This window comes from Ctenocephalides felis, unplaced genomic scaffold (genome assembly GCF_003426905.1).
Source record: "Ctenocephalides felis isolate EL2017-DRISC unplaced genomic scaffold, ASM342690v1 CF-g0.4_SCAFFOLD_01886, whole genome shotgun sequence".
NCBI lineage: Eukaryota > Metazoa > Arthropoda > Insecta > Siphonaptera > Pulicidae > Ctenocephalides > Ctenocephalides felis.
Window position 1 is genome coordinate 18403598 of NW_020538040.1, and position 23495 is coordinate 18427092.

Below are 23495 nucleotides of genomic sequence, written 5' to 3' on the forward strand. Positions count from 1 at the left end.
ATGGTAGACAAGATAACTGGTGGATAGATTAATATGTCAGACAGATAAACAGGTTGACAGATTAATTGATGGACAAGTAAAATGGTATAACAGGTAAATTGGTTGACAGGTAAGTTGGTTGCCTGACAAATTGGTTGACAGGTAAATTGGTAGTCAGGTAAAATGGTCGATTGATAAATAGGTAGACTGGTTGACAGGTAAACAGGTAAATTGGTTGGCCGGTAAATTGGTAGGCAGGGCAAATTGTGGATTGACAAACATGTTGATAAGTATATTGGTTGACAGGTAGACTGGTTGGCAGGTAAATTGGTCAACAGGTAAATTAGTGGACCGGTAAATTGGTTGACTGACAAACAGGTTGACAGGAAAACTGGTAGACAGGTAAACAGGTAGAGATGTAGCGAGATGGAGAGGTGGAGAGGCAGACAGCCAGAAAGGTTGACAGGTAGAGAAATATACAAATAGAAAGGTAGACAGGTAGAGAAATAGACAGATAGTCATATAGAGAGGTAGATTGAAGACAAGAAAACTGGTAGACTAGATTTAAAAATGATGCATTTTTGTTCAAATTTTTAATTGAAAGTAAAACATGGCAAAAAGCGTGAAGGCCGGATACAGCTAGTATTAAGTATATTTGAAGTATATAAGTGTAAAATAAAATAAAATTACTAAAAATACTATTTTTGGAAAATACGATGCAGGAATATGCATTTGTTCGGTACAATTAAGTTATCGTTCCTTATTTTTTTAATTTGGTTTTATATTTATTTCTGCATGGATAACCAGATATATCACACATTTGCCAAAACATTTCTACTTGAAAATTTAGACCAAAAATATGTTTCCACTTGAAACAAACAACCATTTATTTAGGAATTTAATTTATAATATATTATAAATAAACGATTTAATTTTTCCTGGACCAAAACTGTATCCACTGATCTAACTTTGGACCAGAGAATCTATATAACATTACTATATGTGCAAGGTTTATTACAAATAAAATAAATTGATAAAACAATCACAGACTTTCTGAAGAATTTTGTTTTTATTTTGATAATAAATTTTTAACAATTTTGTTACCACTTATAACTTACAACTTAATTTGAAAGCTGTTGCAGACTCATTCATATTTTATAAAATTATTAAAAAAAATCAAGTCATGAATTGTGATTTCAAATGTACACATAAATACATTTAATTCAAAATATAAGCAACTTATTGAAGATTTATAATTTGCCATTAATAGTGAAATACAAGTTCAATTAATAAATCATTTCCTCAATGAACTAATATGTTTATTATTTTTCTTGGCGCCACTTTTTGGAATTGAGCTTCATATAATATCTAATAAATAACCAACATTTTGTGAAGTTATGATTTTTCATCGCTTTTCGGGTCTTCTGCAAATATACTATAGATATTTGAACCAGCTATGACAACACTGTCCGTTAATTTGTCCAAAAATTCTCTTGGATTCTTCATGTATTTGACAACTCTGTTGGCGGATTGACCCAAGAAGGTTATTCCTCCAGCAACTGAAAATCAATAAAAGATAATAAATTATTTGATATTATGTAAATAAATTTACACATTTTTATTGCACGAGGTAATATCGATAAAAATACTTATTATTGGTAGTAATCAAAGGTTAAGTTTCAGTAATCAAATAAAAAAAATGAAGTATGTCTGTTCTACAGTCTGTCCATCAACTATTTTTTCTTGAATTAATTCCTATTTAATGTAAAGTATCGATTTAAAGCTATAACGTAGAATATCATATTTTTTTCTGTCTAAGATCGTGAATGCTTAATTAAATTAATTTTCAAAGAAACAATTCAAATCGAAAATTATCCTATCGAAAATTCTAAAATCAAAATTACCAAATAATGTCTAATTGACATTCTCGTGAAAATTATCTCAGTAAGAAAAGTTATATTAAAAAAAAAACTTTGATAATGATGTGTTGAGTATTTGCTAATTGATGTCTTTAAAAAATCATACTGAATTTAATTAATAATTAGTTTGGGCAGTAGTTTTTTATTAGAGAACTTTAAGTAAATTGTATCTTGCAGAATAATAATAAATAAGAATAAGATTCTATAGACGGGTTTAGAATATAAGTCAATTATATAATGCAGCAAAGAATCTTGAAAATCGATTAAATTGTAGAAAATCAAGACTTAATACTTACTACTTAATACCCTTTTGACTCGGATGCCGCCGCTCTGGCGGCAAAATTCATTTAAATCTCGGAATTAACGAGTGGAAAGGATTAAAGTTAGATTTAATGTCAGATTATTCTCATACTAGTGACTTGAAGAATTTTCAAGTATATTTGAATGTATTTATAGATATTTTAGATTGTTTTGTAAAGCCAAAAGGAACATTTTATCCACTTTCTAATTTTGGGTTCGCTTTTTAATTTTGTTTTTTGTAATATTTGGAGTTTTTTTTGTTAATAGTTAATTATTAAGTTTTTGTTAAATATTTCATTATTAATGACTTATTAAGTATTATATGGAGAATTACACATTCCTGATGAGATTTCTTCTGAAAATCGAGAAAAACGTATTATATTTTTTATTTATTATTTATTTATATTATTTTGTCTCAGTTTTAACATATTTTTCTCATTCCAGGCAACATGTTGGAAATCGAGATATTGCAGAAAATAGGTGATTTAATCGACTGGTGAGTGATTTTAATTCTTAGGCATGGTTTTGATGGGGCGATCATACAAATTGAACTCGAAATTTAATTCAAATCAAATTGTGAAAACAATTCGAAAATATATCGGTTTATTTTTCTATCATTAATTTATTTTTTAGCAATGTAGATATTGCAGACAAATTAACGTGTTTCGAGGTTAGAAATTTTAAGGCACATTAAATTAAATTAAACCTGTTAGTTAAAGATATACTAATTTATCATTTTTAAAGCTATAAATTAATTATAGTAATTTTACTACATTTAGTTTGAATATAACTCTGGTATTAGTTAGGAATATGAATGTTTAAGCAAATATCAAATCATCTTATTATTAGCTTGTATGAAAAATATTGTAGTGTCATTTCTTAATTTGTGTATTTCTTCCAGCAGTGTTAAAATTTAATTTATTTTTTTAAATAAAAGTGAGTATAGTGTCATTTATTAATATTTGTATTTCTTTTACCAGTGTTAAAAATAATTTTTATTTTTTTAAATAAAAGTGAGTATGGTATCATTTATTAATCAGTGCACTTTGTAAAGTAGTGTTAAAATTTAATCTAATTTTCAAAATTAAAGTGAGTGCAGTGTTCTCTAAAATCGTGTGAAATAATTATTTAAAAATAAGTGCAATTTAAATTAGTTTTTTATAATATAGTGTAAATCAATGTGTGACCCACTGCTAATTAGCGAACAAATGTTTGCAGCCTTAACATCTGAGGTAAAATCATAATGTTTTTATAAAGTAAAATAAAAACCAGTTAATATTTTGTTTATAATTTTTCAAATCGTATCCCATACAAATCTACATTTTTATTCGCTTAAATTTTATGTCATAAATAACAATTTTATTTTTAACAAAATTTAATAATGAATAATAATTCTGACTTGCATACTATTTATTCGTAACATTAATATTTTTTTATAATTTTCAGATTGGAACTTGTGCTCTAATAATAATTGACCAAGGACAAAAGGTAAGCCGATTTTTATTTTAGGCATGTTTTATCTTATTAAACAAGAATTATTAATCCAGTAAAACTCCGTTAAGAAGATTTTCTGAAGTCCGTACCTAAAACGCGTCTTATGTGAGATGGAGACAATATGTTTCAAAATGCAGTCAGTTTTAATGTGGCGTATTATGCGAGGAATCGTATTAAGTATGATCGTTTTAATATTTGCTCTAATTATTTATCATGATTATCTCTAACTCTGGCTAAAGACTTAGGGGCCAATTTTCCGATAAAATAGAAATGTTTTTATCTTCATATGAATTGGTAGTAAAAACTGTCAAAAAGTTTTTACTTATGAAACCTAACTTCACGTATGTGTTATTAAAGGCACATTAGAAAGATGCACTTATGATAAAATTGTTATTTGACGTTTGTGCGTTTTTAGTTTAGGTTTTATGTGTACAATGCCTGATCGCACAGCAAATACATAACATTTAGGCAGTTTTTACTACCAATTCATACGAAGATAGGACCGTAGGCCCGTAACATTTTTCGTTTATCGGAGAATTGATCCCTTCGTTTACAAATATCATTTATATTTTTTGAAATTCGATCTATCTATGTTATAATTTAATATAAGGTGGGACGGGGAACAAAGGTTCAATTTCAATTTAAAAATTACAGTGTCTATAAACTACATCACAACACATAACACGTCTCAAACAAGCAATTATCGAAATATGTTTAGTAAAATTTCTAGTTAATTCCTAATTATAAAAATGTGTTTTTTACTGTTTTTTCTGAAATTTGTCATCTCTCCCTTTTTACCCAATAGGGGTAAAAAATAATATAACTGTATATAACCTTGATCTGGTGTTTCGTCAAAAATGTTCATCAGCAGAGTTGTAATAACTATTTATTTAATTTATCTCGTATAAATTGTTTTTTAACTTAATTTACATTTTTATTTGCTGTTTCTGTATTGCAAGATGTACCAGGGTAAAGATTTAGACGGTCCCTTTTTACCCCACATACATATAAGCTTTTGTAGAAACTATATAAAAAACTATCGAATCTAACAAAAGAACAAAACATTTTTTAAAATAATTAAATAACGTATACTTAAAAATTATATTAAGGTCTCTTAAACTAAACAACAGTGCTCACAACCAAAACAATTAACAAGAAAATACTTTTGTTACGGATTTTCAAACATTGATGTAAATCTTCTGATATCGAAGTCGTAAGAATCAAGATAATGGCTTGTTACACATATTTTGCCTTCTACTTTCAAATATTGTTGTTGAAAAATTCTTCACCTTACTTATTTTTTGAAATATCTGTTGTAGACCTCTTTACCCACGGACTTTTAAGCCCCGTTCTACCCTAATTTAATGCAAAATTATTCCTTTTACTTACTTGGTTCTGTGATGGCTTCAAATTGTGGTGCCGCCTGAAAAAATATTTAAATTATAAAATTTTTCTATGAAATTTGCGCCTGAATACACTTTTACAATTTTGCAATTTGTAAAATTTTTTTGACTACGATTGACCGATTACTAGGTAGCATGTGACATTGAGTTCATGACTATGATTAAATAATAAATTAAAGATAAACATAATATATAATATGGAAGGTTAATACATTACATGCATTTAAAAAATATTGTTAAATTTAAATGATTTACTATATTTTGCACTGATGGTTAGGAATAAAATAGTGCAGTGTACTGTACGATTTGATTTGCTGAAGTTTTGGTGAAGAAAGTAGTGAATTTTACTAAATTACATGATGCATATATTACTTACATAGCAGGAAACCAGCAACACACAAACTAAAAGTACAACAAACTGAGTTTTACTATACATTTTAATTTTAAAATATTTTATTTAAATATTTTATTCCGCAATGTACTTGCGCTTCGACTGATACACTTTCTGTAATTATAATGCATGGAACAAGTGACAAAACGAATAAATTATTGCACTAAGTGGTTATATAACGTCATTCAATTCATTAATAAACGCAGATACGTTTTTTTAATACAATTTATAACGAATGGCAACTGTGAGTCAATACGATAATAATGAATCACTAAGCAATTTGTAAAAAAAGATCTCTGAACTTTGCTTCTGTACAGGTTTATGCGTAATTTAGAGGAAAGATCGGTGGTAAGAAACAGAAGTTACGCATATAAATTGTAATGGAAATATAAATTATTGGTAAAATATTCTAACGTATGAAGTTACGTAAATGAATTATATTGAAAAGGAAAATTGTTCTCATTTTTTCACCTTCTCCTAAAGCTTCTAAATTTAGCATTGTCAACTATTCATTAATTACGTGATCGATTTTTTAAAGAATTTTGGACCCTCTCTCGGGGATACGTAGTGATATTCAAAATTACACCCCCCCCGCTTCACCTACAAACATTACGTGTATTTTTAGTTACGAGAAAAAATGGTAAAATTTTTGATAACGATTGGTTTTTTTGAAAAAAAAAATTGATAAAAAATAAAAACACGTGATATCTGACTATACCCCTATCTCCCCCACGTGATATTTTGTGATTTTTTGTCAGCCCCCTCTCTCCCCCCAACCTCCTCAGTGATACGTGGTGCTATTCAAAATTACCCCCCTTCCTTACAAACATTACGTGTATTTTTAGTTACAAGAAAAAATTGTAAAATTTTTGATTTTTTTGATAATGATTGGTTTTTTTAAAATAATAATAATAAAAAATAAAAACACGTGATATCTTACTATACCCCTACCTCCCCCACGTGATATTTCCTGATTTTTTGTTAACCCCCCCTCCTTTCCCTAAAAATCTGAAGAAATTTTCGCCATCACGGTTCAAATTATACAGGATCATCTGGCACCAAAATTGGTAAAAGTATGTATGCATGTGTGTATGTAAGCCAAAATTTGACTTTCATCAAAGTATTCTTAAAAATGGTTGCTCTGATTTCGAAGCTTTAAAAGCCATTTGATGAAACATGATAAAGACTCAGACATATTAGTTTTACATAACGGTTGGTTGAGCCGTTTCTTTACAACTAGCAGGCGAGCGAAAAAAATTGTCCATGTTTTTGCTATAACTCCTGAATCGATCCAGAACTTCGAATAGTACTAGTTGGTTTTTGGTCTAAATTTAAGGATTTTTATGATACTTTGCATATTGGTAGATTTTATTGACTTAACGAACATCCTGCAATATTATAAGCCTACGACTAATGGTTCAATTATAAAAATTTACCAAAGGTTGGCTTAATGGGCTACGCTTTTAGGACATTTACCTTTTATAGGGTCCGTTATCTAACTTTTTTTTCGGCGGCCATTTAAAAGGTTAAAGGGTTTTAAGTCATTTAAATGAAATAATTTATTGTTATCAACCAGAGTATTGACAAATAAACTTCCAAATGAAAAACAAAATTTGAGAAAATATTCAATAGTTTTCTTTTATAGCATTTTCAAAAAAAAGGTTATTTGGCGGACCATTTAAGCTCGTTTTCGTGTTCTATAATTAATAATGTACAGATACTATAAATGTATTTATAAGATATACATTTTAAAAAATCACTGATTAGTTTATACTTAGAAGCAAAAAATTTTATTTTTGAAATCGACATTTGAAAGTTTTATTGTAACTCTTTTAAAAGTTTTTATTGCTCATTTTTATTGATTAACTCGATTATTTCTACATATCGAAAAGTTTATGCAACTTACCTTGAGGCAAAATATCACTTATACCTAGGTAAATAAGGTATTTTAATTAAAAGTATGTATTTTAAAGAATTATGCATTCAATTATTCGTACGTATTGTGTTGTTATATGTAAATTGGGTATAAAATTTGCATACTTTTTTCAATGTCATTGGCATAGTTGCATATAAAAATATTAAGTCAAAAAATAATGTTAGATAGAGTTGTGTATGTCAGATATAGGATAGTGCAACTAATGGGTTGCCATCTAAACCAACCAAATAATATGATGTCAAAACAATTACTGAATGTTTACTACATTGTGTGGACGCCCTGAAAATACCCTTTTGGATAGCCTGATATCATGCAGTAGTGATATCAATTTCCACTTAAAAATATAGATTGAAATTATGTCTCTAATTGAAAATAGCACATTTCGGGCATCGCGATGTGAAATAGCAAGGGAGATCTTTTACATATTACATGCTATTACTCAATCTTTTCCGAATTGAGTTGGAGTTTAACTCTTCTCATGGACCTGTTCTAGGGCAGCTATACTCATTACTATTATTATTGTTATGTATTTAATATTTTTGCATTTGCATTATTATTAGTGTATTCGTTAATGCACTAGATAAAGACTCAATCAAAAAGTTTTAATCGAATACTTCTATTTTATAGCTAACTAATATTTATTTGAAATAGTACTTCCAATTACCCAGTCATCCCGTAAATGGATCGGTTTTATGTTTACAATACTGTTTATACACATTCTCTATAGTGCTATTGTTTTGGACGCATCACAGTCATAGTGCGCAACGCAAACATCGAAAAGAAATCTCAAGCGAGGTTGAATTTCAAGTAAATTTTTTTAACACTTATTTGCATTGTAAAAATTAAGTATGCCATTAGCTCAAGGAATTAGTTATTGTTGAGGTGTAATAAAATAAATTTGCACGCCTTACGTTTATACCAATATTACCTACCAATAATTTTGAAGCACGTTCATTTGATATTACATACTTACAATATCTAATTTCAAAAACTGCCACTTTCTTTGGAGTTGGGAGAATATCTCCCAGGTTTCAAACGGATCTTTGATAGTATAAATAGTAATGTGCCAGAAGAATCAGATGAATTAATTCAGTGTTATTCAAATGCAAATCAATTGGATGTACATTCTAAATGCTGTGTGTTTTGTAATTGAAAGAAAAAAAATACTATAACTTACCCTACGGGAAGTTAAAAATTAAAACCCAATAGCTTTATAAATATTTGGATGCATTCTCTTCTGATAAATTGATTTTATTCAGGACCAATAATAAGCATAATTAATGTCAGAATATAATTTAAATTTCATGAATAAGAAATTAAGGGACAGTCCAAGAAATATAACATATATGGTTACCAGAAGTAACCATCGTCGAGCTTTGCACTTTTTAATTCAAATATTACTTGTTTGTCAATTGTTAATTCATGTCAATCAATTCCAGATGGCCCACTTTGAGCCTAATTATAATTAGGCCCAAAGTGGATCATCTGGAATTGATTCGCATCAAATCAAATTGTATTTATGTTATGTACTTACAAAATTTATTAAAACTCTCCTTCGATAATTCAGGTTGTTGGGTTATAATTTAACCTTTGTTAAAACACTGATTTGTTCGTATTTATGTATGTGTTGCAGTTCTAATTACAATCACTGATTTGTTACTAAGTTATAATAAAATAAGATATATTTATTGTTTATTTATTAAACATGTTGTTTCGCGGGTTTTACTTTTAGAAGTGAACAACTAGTTCAATTAAAACACTCCGGCACCCTCTCTACCATGGGTAGCAACCATTCCGTGTAAAGCTTAATGCCCTGAAAGTTGCCACCTTCATGGCCAATATAATAAAACGAAAATACGTCCGAACACAAATTGACTGAATCTCACCTTTCAGATATGTTAATTAAATTAAATAATATAATTCAATCTAATATTACATTACTTGAACTTTAAGTGAACTGCAAAAAATAATTTAAATCTTAAACTCCAAGCATTTTCTGGACCCTGTTTATTTAATGATGAAACAGGAATTATTAGAAATGATGTCATTTCATAGTTTTTGCATAAAATTTCTTGTTAACTATGAATAAAAACGGTAATTTTTTCGACAAACAGTTTTAACTTTTATGCCAAAGTTTAAATATTGCATCTTCTTGATTTGTTTATTATATTTTTATTATTGATCAGCATTTATGTCAATCCTTCATGTATATCAAATAGTAATGATATCTTTTTTTATTTGATAATATAGATCAATCATGGTTTTCAAGTGAAAATAGTCGTTTCCTCGGAATTACTGCTTCAAATTAACAAATATATCATTAGTATTAGAGAAATTTTAATATAAAAAATAAATTAAATATAGATAGGATAGACTATCTTTAGTTGTCTTCTAAAAAGCGACGTTGTCAAGGATTTGTTTTATCACAACAGCTCATAGAACTTTGATCGCTTTTTAAAAATAGGAATAAAAAAGTTCTTGTGGTGTTAATTAGAATTATTATCTCATATTGAATGCTTGTGGAGGTTCTAGTTGTCTAGTGTTAAATGCATTTTAATTTTTTTAAATCTGCTTGTCACTTTTTCTTCAATTTTTCTTCTTTTTTGACTTGGTTTGAATTTATTAACTTGATAGATTTGTGGAAATGCATATTGGCAAAATATAAGATGATACTTATTGCTCGTATGCTTGAGTACTTCTTGAGCAATTAAAAAATATAGGTCATTATTAGACCCCTTATTTCAATGCCAGATGTCCAGATTGGGATTAAGATCAATTTATATGTGATTTTTATCACGAGCCAAATATTTTTATGAAACCATATATTTGAACCATAATAATTTTCAAATGCAAATGCATAATAATAATTAATAGGTGAATTAATTATCAATACGTGAATACATCGATGTGGTTGTTTCAATAAAAAAGACCATTTTTAACCAGTCATTGTACCTTTAATCTACAAAATTGCCAACAAAAATTATTACAATACAAAGTATAGACAAATAATAAAAAACAAAAATTAAAACTCTCAATAGCCAGCTCCAGCACCACCGTTTCCACCTGCGCCGCCACCTGCACCAGCCCCTGCTCCTGCACCACCGCTGACGCCTCCTCCGAATCCAAAACCTGCTTGAGCTCCCATTTGACCTAAAATAATAATAATAATAAAAATAAATTTGTTTTTGATCAGAAGATATCACGATGGTGTAAGTTTCAAGCGGAAGATATTAACCATGATGCAGGATTCAATCAGAAGATATTAATCATGATGTTCTAATGTTTATATCTAAATTCTTGGAGTAAATCTTTCTGGTTTTGTTTTAATAAAAAAGTGAAATTATAAGCTACTGGTGATATCTAATTTATGTTGATTATATTATATATTAAATATTGATTTTATTTATTATTACCTCCGGCATGACCACCAGCTCCTGCGCCTGCACCTTCGTTGGCACCTGCTCCACTACCAGCTACAAATAATTTTACATACTTAATTACAAAAATTAAAAATATTAATAATTTAAAATAATTTTAAAACATTATTTCATGTAGGTACGGTGTAAATCATGATCATCTTCTCGAGTTGAATTTTTAGGATGAATTTAATCCACATGTTTTTCCAAATCAGCACCAATAGACATGCTTTTTTTTATTTCTTTATTCTTTTTTACATTACCTTGACGTTTGCTCATAGTCTGCAAAAAATAAAGCGTTTATTAAAATTTAATATTTGCAGAAATCTAAATTATTAAAAAATTCAAGTATAAATTATGTCCAAAAATACTTACTTTCCCCTGTTGCTGCATTTCTTGTCCAGCTTCTTCAGGATCTTGAGGTGCTTCAGTAAGAAATTTAAGGACATTAATATTTAGGCATTATTCTCTCTGATTTGGTTATTTGAAAAATAAATATTTTTTACCTTGTCTTTTAACCAATTGCTGCAAACAAATAAGAACACATAAATTAGTAAGATACCAAAATTGATCCAGTAATAAAAAAATATAGTAAAAATAAATCCAATAAATATAAATAATTAAGAGACGCATAACACTATGAATAATTAATTATGGTTATTGATTAAAAAATATGATTTATTTTAAATATTTATTTTTACTTCAACTTTATTTTAGTATACTTACCGATTTTGGCATTTCTTCTGGAGGATGTTCAGGTTCTTGAGTAGCTTTAAATAACGAAAACTTTAAAACTAATTTCTCTTATTTTACATAATTTAGTTTTTATTAATTTTAATTCTAAATAAGTTACCTTGACGTTTGGCCATCGACTAAAAATTATAAAAAAATTGAATTAGTAAATGGTTAGATTAATAAATATTGTCAAGTAAGGTTAATTTTAATACTTACTGATTTCGGGATGTCGGATTCAGAAGGTCCTGAAAAACATAAAAGGACTTATGAAATTATTTGCGATTGGAAAATAATTTATTCAAAGAATTCACAGCTACAATAATCAATAATTGCTCAACAGTGTAGTCTATAATTAAAACAATAATTTCTGATCTAAATGCAAGTAAACAATTTTTTCTTATATTACCATGGAAGTTTACTGAAATTATTTCTGAATATTTATTATGGAATTTGTATTTCGAGAACACTAATTTAATTTAATAAAAAAGGTATTTTGGATGGATTTTGTATAATCTCTACAATTTTTTTATTTGTATCAGATCAATGTTTTAAATAATATATTGTCAATAAAAAAAATTAATGAATAAATCAGCTTCGCGAATAGAGTTTCTGGACTCTATAAAAATGCGGCAAATTAATATTTGTTAAAGAAGCTAATAAATTAATTGGGTCTTGTTTTTTTTGTATGTTCAATAACTTTTCAAGAAAAATAATGATACAATAAAAATAATACATTTTTGATTAAAAATAGATGTCACTTACCTTGTTCATCATAGGCTGCGTTTTGCTGCAAATTGATGTTGAATACATTAGCACATTATAATTTTTTTTCACTTACTTTAAATATTAAAAATATCTACGTCAAGTAAATGTAATTTGCATAAAATTCGAATTTTACACACAAATATCACTTATTATTTGCATTTCAATCTGTGAACTAATAGCTTGAGGACTTTACATTTATTCAACTTGAACAAAAAAGAGCTTTCAAGTAATGTGAAAAAATTTATGTATGAATATATAAAAAATTTATTAATAACAGAAATAGAAAAATATTTAGAAATAGAATTTTTTTATAAATATTTAGAAATAGACGTATGTTAATTTTTACAATTACAAAATACTTTTTTACCATTGTCCTTTCTTCACTCAAAAAAAAAAAAAAAATTATAAATTCTACATACCAATATGCTGCTTTATAAAACCATATCTGAGCAATTTATTTACTCACCGTTTCTGGCACATCATCAGCTGAAATAAATTTAAAAATTTAAAAATATTATGGAAAATTGTGGATATAAATGAATTTATATTAGTGTTAGAATTATAATTTTAATACATTTATAATAGATAGCTTAAAAAACAGTTAAATTTTGAAAACGTAAGTTTTAAGGTAATTCGACTTGTAACAAAGAACGAACTTTAAAATATTATAATGACTATAAAAGGATGTTCCATGGCGTAACGGTTAAGCGCAAGGTCTTCTGCGGATAAGAGTGTAGATATAATTTGAAAATTTTAATAAATTTTTAATAGATAGCTCAAAAAACAGTTTAGTTTTGAAAACGTGAGTTAAAGTAATTCGACTTTTAACAAAGAACGAACATTAAAATATTATAATGACAATAAAAGGGTGTTTCATGGCGTAACGGTAAAGCGCACGGCCTTGCGTGGACATGGTCGTAAGTTAGAACTCCCGTTTTGGATAACCTGATATCGTGTAGTAGCCATGTTCAATTCAACTTGAAAATATAGATCAACAAATATATTTCCAATTATTAATATCCCATTTCGGGGACTGCGGTGTGAAATGACAATGGAAAATCTCTTACACTATTATTTCCTGAATCGTGTTGAATTTTAACTCAGACCACGGACCTGCCCTAGAGCATTACTTTGATTTTTATAGTAGTTAAACTTTTTTTCCAATTAAAACTTATAGTTCCTATTAAATATACTTAATTTATGGATCGATTCTGCCGCATAACAGACCAATGTTATGGCAAGGCTATTCTACATATTGACAAAAGCCATGTGGTTGCTTTGCAGTCAGGCGATTTTCTAAGGCTGTCAGATAGAAAACATAACCTAAAAACCGCACAAATGTCAAAAAAAAAAAAGATTTTAGACATCAAGGTCTTTCTGACTCAGCTTCATAACCTACAAGTTGCAGTTTATGTGTAAAACGCTTCAATGCACAGCAAATACATGACATTTTGACAGTATTCAGTATGATTTAGTAGAATAATGTATGAAAGTTGGAGCGTAACATGGCCTTGCCATAACATTCTTCTGTTATGCGGCAGATTTGGTCCCTTAGTTTTTTAATATGATAAATATAAAGTGGTTGTACTCACCTTGTCTTTTGTTTACGCTATTTTGCTGTAAAAAAGAATTAAGGTAATATTTTAGTTAACAGAGTTTGCAAAAAATAAATACTAAAAATATATACTTACTGGTACTTGTTGCTCTTCGGGTACTTCTTGATGAGCTGATCATGAAAAATAAATAATTATTTAATAATTTACTGATAGACTAATTTTATATGAATAGTTATTATTGTCAATCTTAAGATTTGATTGTGATTTTTTCTTTTAAATATTTGTTTGTCTACCTTTTCTTTTATGAAGCCTATGCATATCTTTTGAAAGAGTTGTCGGGTCTAAAATATACCATTTTGCATAAAAAAATTAATGAAAAAGTTTTACAGTAATTTAGATTTGTTGGAATGAAGTATTTTAAGGGATTGCAAAATTTTACAGTCTTACCTTCTCTTTTTTGGAAAGCAATGGCCTGAAAATATAAAACAAAAAATATGTTAAAATTCATATAAATAAATAATTTTAATATGATAATTTATATTGTATATACTGTATTCGATTCAGATGCAAAATTCTGTTAGTTTAATTTAAAAGTCTGCAAAACGTGCGATTCTGAAATTATTTTTATTAATATAACTTCGGCGTATTCTGGTATTAAGTAGATAAATCTAAAAGAATAAATTTGATTCATTATATTAGGTTGTCAAATATCTCCCTTCCGCTTTTTTGCTCTTGGTTTATAATACAAAAAGGCCGAAGGGAGATATTTGACAACCTTATATTAAGTTATTGTATTAAACAATTTTTTATGTTTCAACATGTGTCAAATTAAAAAAAAAATAGATCTATGTGGTTTGCATGTATGTTTGGATACAAAAATATTGTTTAGGGTATCAGTTTTATGAATTTCAAAGATTTTAAAATCATTTGACGTCTATAAATGATGCTCAACCTGTACGAATTTTCCTAAATTCTAATTTGAAAAAAAATGAAAAAAGCTTTATAAAATCAAAAGATATGAAAAGAATACAAAATTCTGAGGTTCTTTTCTACGTTTTAGGTGCTAAACTAAAATATTGATACATCTATGGACTCGGAAAAAAAGTAATCCACAGATGAATTTACTATATTGTTAAATTATTATTATTATTTTTTTTTAATTACTTACCGATGCGACTGCAAAGACCATTGCCAAAACCACTAGAACAGTTGTGAGTTTCATTTTGAAAGCTTTAGTTGTCTTTTGGGTTTGACTTTTTCACTATATAATTTTTTACTGGTTGAAAACTGAAGTGACGATCAGTACAAATTTTACGCTTTTTATATCCCAGTTTCCGATTTTATCACAATTATGCGATCTAATGTTTTGATGGCCGTAAAATAACACGAAGACGACTTCCATGTATAATTTTCATTTTGGTTTTAATATAATTATTGTAATTAATAGAAACACGAAAGCGTCTACGTCAAGGGCATTATAATTGTTCTATAGGTAATCATTTGCTCTGAACAATTATTTGGGTTGTTGAAGAATCAAAAATAAATTTATAATTGCTAACGTGATTACGAATTAATATTTGCGTCATAAAGTGTTATTTGTGATATTTATATTTACTGCAAAAATGAGATTTTCAGTCCGAATTAAAAATAGTGTGAGAGGTATAAATGGTCAAACATTTTGTGATTTAATATTATTGAAATAAATCAAAATTTCATTATATAATTCTAAAGTTTTTATAGTTTAAAGTTTTATAATTTTCATGTCTTAAGCTTATTTATTAGCTTTCCATAGGGTAAGTTATAGTAATCGCAAAAAAATGTAAAATGAAAATTTTTATATATTTTTACGTTTCGGAGGTTTCTGAACATTTTGGCATACCTTAGAAAAAATGGATGTATGTATATGTGTGTGTGTGTGTGTGCGGATACAAATTTTCGGCGACGATTTTGGGAACACCGATCAACCGATTAGAATAATTCAAACAACATTCGATTCGCATTGATAAGGAGACGTGCTGATTAGTTTTTGGCGAAGGCAGGTCTAGCCGTTCCGAAGATATGAGTCAAAAAGTGCCAAAAGCGGTAACTCAGTTTTTAAGAGAACGGAGCGTCCGATTTGAATAATTCAAAAAACATTTTACTTGTATTAACAAGATCAAGAAATGATCAAATTTTCATGCAAGCAGGCCTAGCGGTTTCGGAGATCTAGTAAAAAAGTAAAAAAAATGCCATCTGGCGGTCAAAAATGATCACTCAATCAAAAAATATGCACATCTAATTATCAGATATTTTATAGAGATTTTAACAATAAGTATAAATTTTGTTTACATTTCTATGGGTTCCGTCCAAATGTTCATCCGTTAGACGGCGGCGCGGCGCTTACGCGCTTCGATATTTCCTCTCTTTGCAGTTAAAGCAGTACGATTGCTTTGGAAAAAAAATCATAATTTCCAATATATTTCAAGATAAATTTTTCTACAAAAAGTCTTTTTTGTCAAAAAAAAGGAAATATTTGTCAAAAATTTATAATTTCTCAAAAATTTAATTTTTTCAGAGTAATTTTTTTTCAAAAATGTTAATCTTTTTTTAAAAAAATATTTTTGGTACGGTAAGTTCCAGCAATTTGCCTTAAGGCACCATGCCATGCGCCCCACTAGTTTATGAAATAGGATAGAGCGGGGCTTAAAAGTTATCGGGTAAAAAGGTCCATCATTATCTCAAAATCATCAAGTACAGTATAGAATTTTTTAGTGATACTGTTTTAGAGTAGAAGACAAATGATGTGTAACCAGCCATCACCTTAATTCTTAGGTTATCGCTATCAGGAAATGAACAGAAATGTATCAATATTCATACCAAAGCGTATTTTTTCATTTGCATTTTTTTTTTATTTTGGTCTCTTGTATTTGGTTTATGATACCTAAATACAATTTTAAGTTTTATGTTATTTAAGATATATTGTTATTTGTAAGATACATATTTATTTTCAATTTAGATTCAACCGTTTTTTTTTAAATCTATATAAAAGCTTACACGTGGGTAGGGTAAAAAGGACCAAAAAAACCTTTACCTTGGCAAAATCGGATTCGTGCGCCCGAAAACGTGGACAAAAACATTAGGACATACAAAACACACACATTCATTTTTTCAGTGGTATGCCAAAATTTTCAGAAACCTTCAAAACGTGAAGATATGCAAAAAAATTCATTTTCGATTTTCGCTCCATTACTATAACTATCCTACGGAAAGTTAAAAAAAATCTATTACTAAATATCGTATCAATAATATATAATCAGTATTCAAAAATATTCGTCTTTTGAAATAATGTTGAATACCTCTCAGAAGCTTTATTCAAAGACGTTTATTAACTTAATAGTACAAAAATAGTGCTAAATTATATTTATATATTGAAATATGTATATTTAACTGATAGTGCTAAGTTTTATTTAAATTTTATTAATTTATGATTTTCCACCAGCTTTGGCTGCATGTTTTCCAGCGACATTGCCATTTGCGCTTCCGCCGAAGTTGAATCCAAAACCTGCATTTCCACCTAAAATAAAGTTATATTTTGTTCAAAAAATTGCTTTAATTTATAATATTCTTTTAGTTTTTCTTTTTGTGAGAGATAATGAAAATTCTACGCACTATTGATAGCAAGAATATTTCTCATAACTAATCATATATTTATCTCAACTCTTATTAAAATATGTCATTTTTTCTTCCAATTCTTGTTTCCAATTCTGCCAAGAAAATTCTTGTTTCATGGGATTTGATCCCGACTTGCTAAAATAGAATTCTAGTTTAATACCAGCTCCTGCTCCTGCTCCTGCTTCCTGGCCTGCACCGGCACCAGCACCGCCGCCTGCTCCAGCGTTTCCGCCTATTCCGAAATTGAATCCAGCTCCTGCGTTTGCACCAGCTTCACCACCGGCTGATTGGGAAGCTGTTGGATGAATATAATTATTAGATAGAAGTATAACTGAATGTAATGACTACATTATTATTGCCAAGATGTGCTAAAAATTAAAATAATATAAGATTTACAGTCAACATCTGACAGGTGATGAAGTCTGCGCATGCGTCTGTCAGTGATCGCACATCAAACTTAGCCTATAATTCACTTTGACTGATTATTATTTTTTAACTTTCAAATGCAGTCGTGTTTTGCCTTACTTTACTAAATAACGATACAAAAATAATTTACTTATTCAAACAATTATTTAGAAGTTTCATTGCGTCAAAAATTCATATGTTTGGCATTGGATACGCAATATTTACTAAAGATAATGGAGCATTTTGGGTCTGAATATTTTTAATGTGCTCCAATTTGCATGAATTTTTGGAATTAGGTTCATCTCACTCTCAAGTTTAAGAGTAAAAATAATTTAGAGTCATTTGCCACTTCCCGGGGCCGATTCTGCCGCACAACAGACCAATGTTATGGCAAGGCCATGTTACACTCCAACTTGAATACAGAATCGGTTCCTTAATTTTAAGTAAAAGAGGTGAAGAATTCGCTGACGAACTTAACTTGATACCAATGTTAAAAAAATGCTGCATCATAAGTATGCGGCCCTGTATGGATTTAGGACATAGTTTCTAAGAAAGGCCGTTAATAACTATTAAAAATGAAAATAAGGAATAATGGATGCTGGACAAAAATGAACCATCAGAATTTATAAAAGTTAGAGTTTTGTGAAGTTTATGAGAAGAAGATGATATAAGTGAGAAACCATATTCGACGTATTGATTCGACATTATTGTGATATGGGTATCATATAAAGGCTCTCATGAATTGATGTAAAACAAAATGCATTGATTGTAAGTTGTAAGTGACATTTTGCCAAGTTGTATGAACTTCCGATTGTGTAAATAATCGATTGAATCAATAATTATTAAGATTATTATCTTTCCATTTGTATATAGTCTACATGTGTTTACCAGTCTATTGAACTAATTAGCACGTCTTGTTCATAGGAATCAAATGGTTTTTCAATCATTCAAATCGATTGATCCGTGCTTCCGAAATCGTGGACGAAATTTAGTATCCGCAAATACATACAAACTCACAAGCATACGCCCACATACACCTTCTTTAATTTTGAAAATTCCAAAGATTTTATAATTTTATTAACATTGATATTGAAAAATTGTCTGAAAAATCTTTTCTGGGTTTAAGACATAAGATGTATGGATATACGAAATTGAATATAATTTTATGAGCAACTATGAATACATTATATAAAAAGTTAGTGGTGATTAAATTAACTGATATTTACCTGAAGCACCGTTTTTGGCATTCACACCTACAGTCTAAACACATAATTTTTTATTTATTCTTATTATTAATAATATTTTTTAACTATAATATTTCATACTACTCACGAAGCTTGCAACTGCCACAAAGGCAACAAAGGCTAAAACAACTGAGAATTTCATTTTGAGTTGATTTTTGGTTTTAATTATTTTCTAAATGTTATTATGCTGTGATACGATATGATAACATTCGATAAAATAATCCTGTTTATATATGACAGACGACTAATAAAAAATTAATGGGTAATAATTTTGTCGAAATTATTCAAAACGCATTTAAAACTTGTCTGGAATTAATTTTTTGTATAATAACTTTTACCAAATTGACAAAAACTGGCACGTGACATTACAATATTTCGATACTGAGTAACGTTGAGGAAATTTCCATGCAAAAATTTGTATTTATATTGTGATACTTAATTAAGCAAAAATTAACTTTATTTATGCTCTGGTGCCTGGGATAATCTGTTTTATAACAATGTTAATTTAATATTCGATAAATACGTTATTTTAACTACTACGCTGAAATTATTGTTTACAATTTTTTATTTCGTTTAGGGTTTAGAATATTTTATGCATTTGGTTTTTAAATTTAGTTCATGTAATAAATATTCAATAATTATAAAATTACTTTTTGATAAATAATGCTAACTGTTTAAAAATCCCAAACATGATCGAAAATTTCGATTTTTCTTTTTTTTTAAGTAAAACTTCTTTAGGCGCGACTAGGGTGTAAATCCGTACTAATGCAACGGACGTGCGGCACGGCAGATAAGATAAGAGTCTCGAGTGCCAATGATTCGTCATTCGCTCTCGATGATATCATTTCTATACGTGTCGATTGTGATTAGTCGTCGTGTAAGTGAATAGAGATCTGTCGTTGTATTGGCGTCAACGTTGTATGCGTACAAGGAAATCGGCATAGATTTTTTTTAATTACTATAAATAAACATTTTAAAGTTACATTGATTTAATGAAAAATGCCTGAATCAGAAGAATATTGTACCCTGTCTCCCGTAAATAATTATAATGAAAATGATAAAACAAATGCAGCATTTGCGCCGTGTATGAAACATAGGTTTATTGAAATAATTTCTATATTATTCGTAGTTTATATAAATCTTTGAAGTTATTGAAATGGAAAATATTTTTTAGGCAAGACAGATATTACAACTGTTCAAAGAATGAGATTATATCGCCAGCGAAAAAGTATAAAAAATAACATCAGTCAATGAATGTATGTAAATTAATTTTAATTGCATGAAGTTCTTCAAACACAAATATTACATGATGAGTGAAGTTGCGAAAACAATATTTGTTTAGGCATTGTTTAACATAGTCCACAGTGTGAACGAATATTATAGAATTTATTAATCAGCAATTACCTCATTTCTCTAATGAAGGTTTATTTCTAAATGCTAATTACAATGACAAACCGATCATGTCATATTTGAAGTATGGCTTTAATTACATTATTGTTTTTAAATATTATACATATTTTTAATGTTATTATAAATATATAATTTATCATTATTTATTATGTGTATAATGGTTGACACTAATAAATATGTGCATCACGAGTATTACCATATTACTAATAAACATTATTCAAAATTGTTGTATGATGTATTTATTTTTACTTTTGTACAGAAGCAAGCTGGTTGAACACAAAACATGTGCTCAAACATTAAAGGGAATGAATGTGTGACGTCACATATATGATTAGGTTGTATAGCATGGTCCTCAAAGATATATAAAAAATGTGCCGCACATGCATAATTATAGTATTAATTATAATGAGTAGAATATTTTTAGAGAAACAGAAACGACTGTCAAAGTGACTTATTACATGGACTTATTACATGGACATGCTCAAACACAAAAGGGACTGTGTGACGTCACATGTATGATTAAGTTGTATATGTAAAACGTCTAACTGCACAGCAATCACCTTGCATTTTGACTGTTATTAGTACCGTTTTATATGAAAAACGCTATGTAACATTAGTATATTTCACGGCAGAACCGTCTCCTTAATTTTAAAACATTAGATTAGCCACTAAGTAAAGGCGGCTTTTACCGTTAGATGATTTCAATTGAATTTTTAGGCTGGTAAAAAAGCCTCTAACTTTTTGACAGCCTCTCGTAAAGAAAGGCGCACAATGTCTTTAATATATTAACACTTTTGCTACGAGAGTGTTTTCCGCAGGAGTGCTGCTGTACGGGCCAGCGTACCCCCTAGTTAGCGCTACTGAACGGATCAGACACAACAATATTAAGATTTTTAACTTAAATTATATTCTCTCTCTCTAATATATATATATATATATATATATATATATATATATATCGCACTCTTTTTTTCAATGTTTATTCATTCATAAGGATTAAAAGTAAGACATATCTTTTTAAAACCATGAGAAGAGCCAAAAATATTGTATTAGCCTAAGAAATAAATTGTACAACAAATATTATATATAAAGAAATTTTCTCAATAAAGCTAATACAAAAACCTGAAAATAAATAGTAATTAACATAAAAATGCAAGAACCTTCGACTAACTTTTTCCTTGCGGACTAAGGTACAGATAGTTATCAATATTTTTATATTAATAATCATGTTTGTAAACATGATGATCGATAATCTGCATCACATCGGTGCGACGGCCCGGGTGCCAAAACAATCGGTCGTCATTGTCGCATGTTCCAGATCAGTAATTAGTACAATTTTATGTTAGTGAGATTTTGAAATTTGAGCTTTTGCTATGGTTTTTCATAACTGAGTCTGATAAGTGAGTATTGCATTTTTAGGTTACGTAGAATAATTAGGTTCCGAGACAGCTGGTCCTGACTTCCCAAAAACTTCAATTCTTTATTGGTTCAATACACATACACATACATTATTTTTTTCTAAAGTGCTTTAAAATGTTTAGAAACCTTAGAAATATGAAGATACATAAAAAAATAATTTTCGACTTTTTTTTGCTATTACTATAATAATATATAATATATAGTAAGTTATATATAACTTACTCTACTGGAGAAAAATAAAAACGACACTTTATTTATAACTATTACATTTATTTAGTCTATTACAATACTCATGTCATTATATAAACGTTGTCATCTGGTACTTGTTCGAAGTAAATTAGGCTTTGCCCATTTTCTTAGCAGCTTCTTTAGCCATTTCAGCCATTTTTTTCATAGCTTCTGGACCACCTATAATGTTTGACAAAAAAGTTATTTGAGTACAAAAAATGTATATTAATTAATACGTCGTGACTGTGCATTAATCTAAACCTATCAAATAAAAAATATTTAAAAACATTGCATCCTCATTTTTCGTATTTCATAGTCAAAGAATAAAAAGCTTATGACGAATGCTCCAGCTGAGAGCATCGGTGTGGCTCAGCCAAAATGGTGGATGAATAGTGACCTTTTTTGCAATATCTAAGAATATTCGTCAAACACACATGTGCAGACACTCCAGAGTGTGGAGATGGCTACATATGTGTTCAATGCAGGTTAACTTGAAATGTCCGGTACTAGGTGCCACTTTTTAAAATCATATTTTTTGTTACCAAAGTTTGATTGATAGTATTAAGTATTTTTTTTTAGCAAAGGTTGATTTCTAACTTTGTTATCTAACATAAGTTATAATTTAATAAATATTTCGTAAAATATTTTTTGATTTATTTATAAATAACCTTAGGTGTCCGCCACTCGGGGACTTTCCGTATTTATAGTTTTTAATATACAATTTTAAAGTTCTTGACAACGGCCTGAAATAATATCTATTATTATTGATTTCGGCTTGCTTATGAATAATTAAATAAATGAAATTACCTCCATTTTTCATGATTTGTTGGGCTTGTGCCATTACTTCGGCTGGCATACCTGCTGGCATTGCGGGCATACCTCCAGGCATACCTCCAGGCATACCTCCAGGCATACCTCCAGGCATACCTCCAGGCATTCCTCCAGGCATTCCTGCGGCTACTTTTTGGGCTTCTACAATAATTATTTTTATTATGTTTTTATCATTCTATATTTTCTCGAATAATATACATCGACATAAAAAGATCGTATTAATATTTAACGAATTCACTTTTCTAAACATGTATATTTAACAACATTCGTTTACTTTGAAAGTTCTATTTATTTTAATACACAATGACTTGTATTATGGTGAGAAATTCTTCTTTTTATTTATTTTTTTTACAAAAATACATACATAATGTATGTCTTTCTCAGTTGATTTATTTTAGTTAAAAGAATGAAAG

General features: G+C 28.6%; 1 protein-coding gene across 1 annotated transcript in view; it reads left to right on the top strand.

The window, feature by feature from the left end:
* Positions 1–3226: 3226 nt before the first annotated feature.
* Positions 3227–23495, top strand: part of LOC113377088 (odorant receptor coreceptor) — a 77499-nt gene continuing 57230 nt past the window's right edge. Inside the window, exons 1-2 of the mRNA XM_026617280.1 lie at positions 3227–3430; positions 3645–3686. Of these exons, the coding sequence (XP_026473065.1) occupies positions 3377–3430; positions 3645–3686 (96 nt within the window). The 5' untranslated portion in view covers positions 3227–3376. The remainder of the gene's footprint in view (positions 3431–3644; positions 3687–23495) is intronic.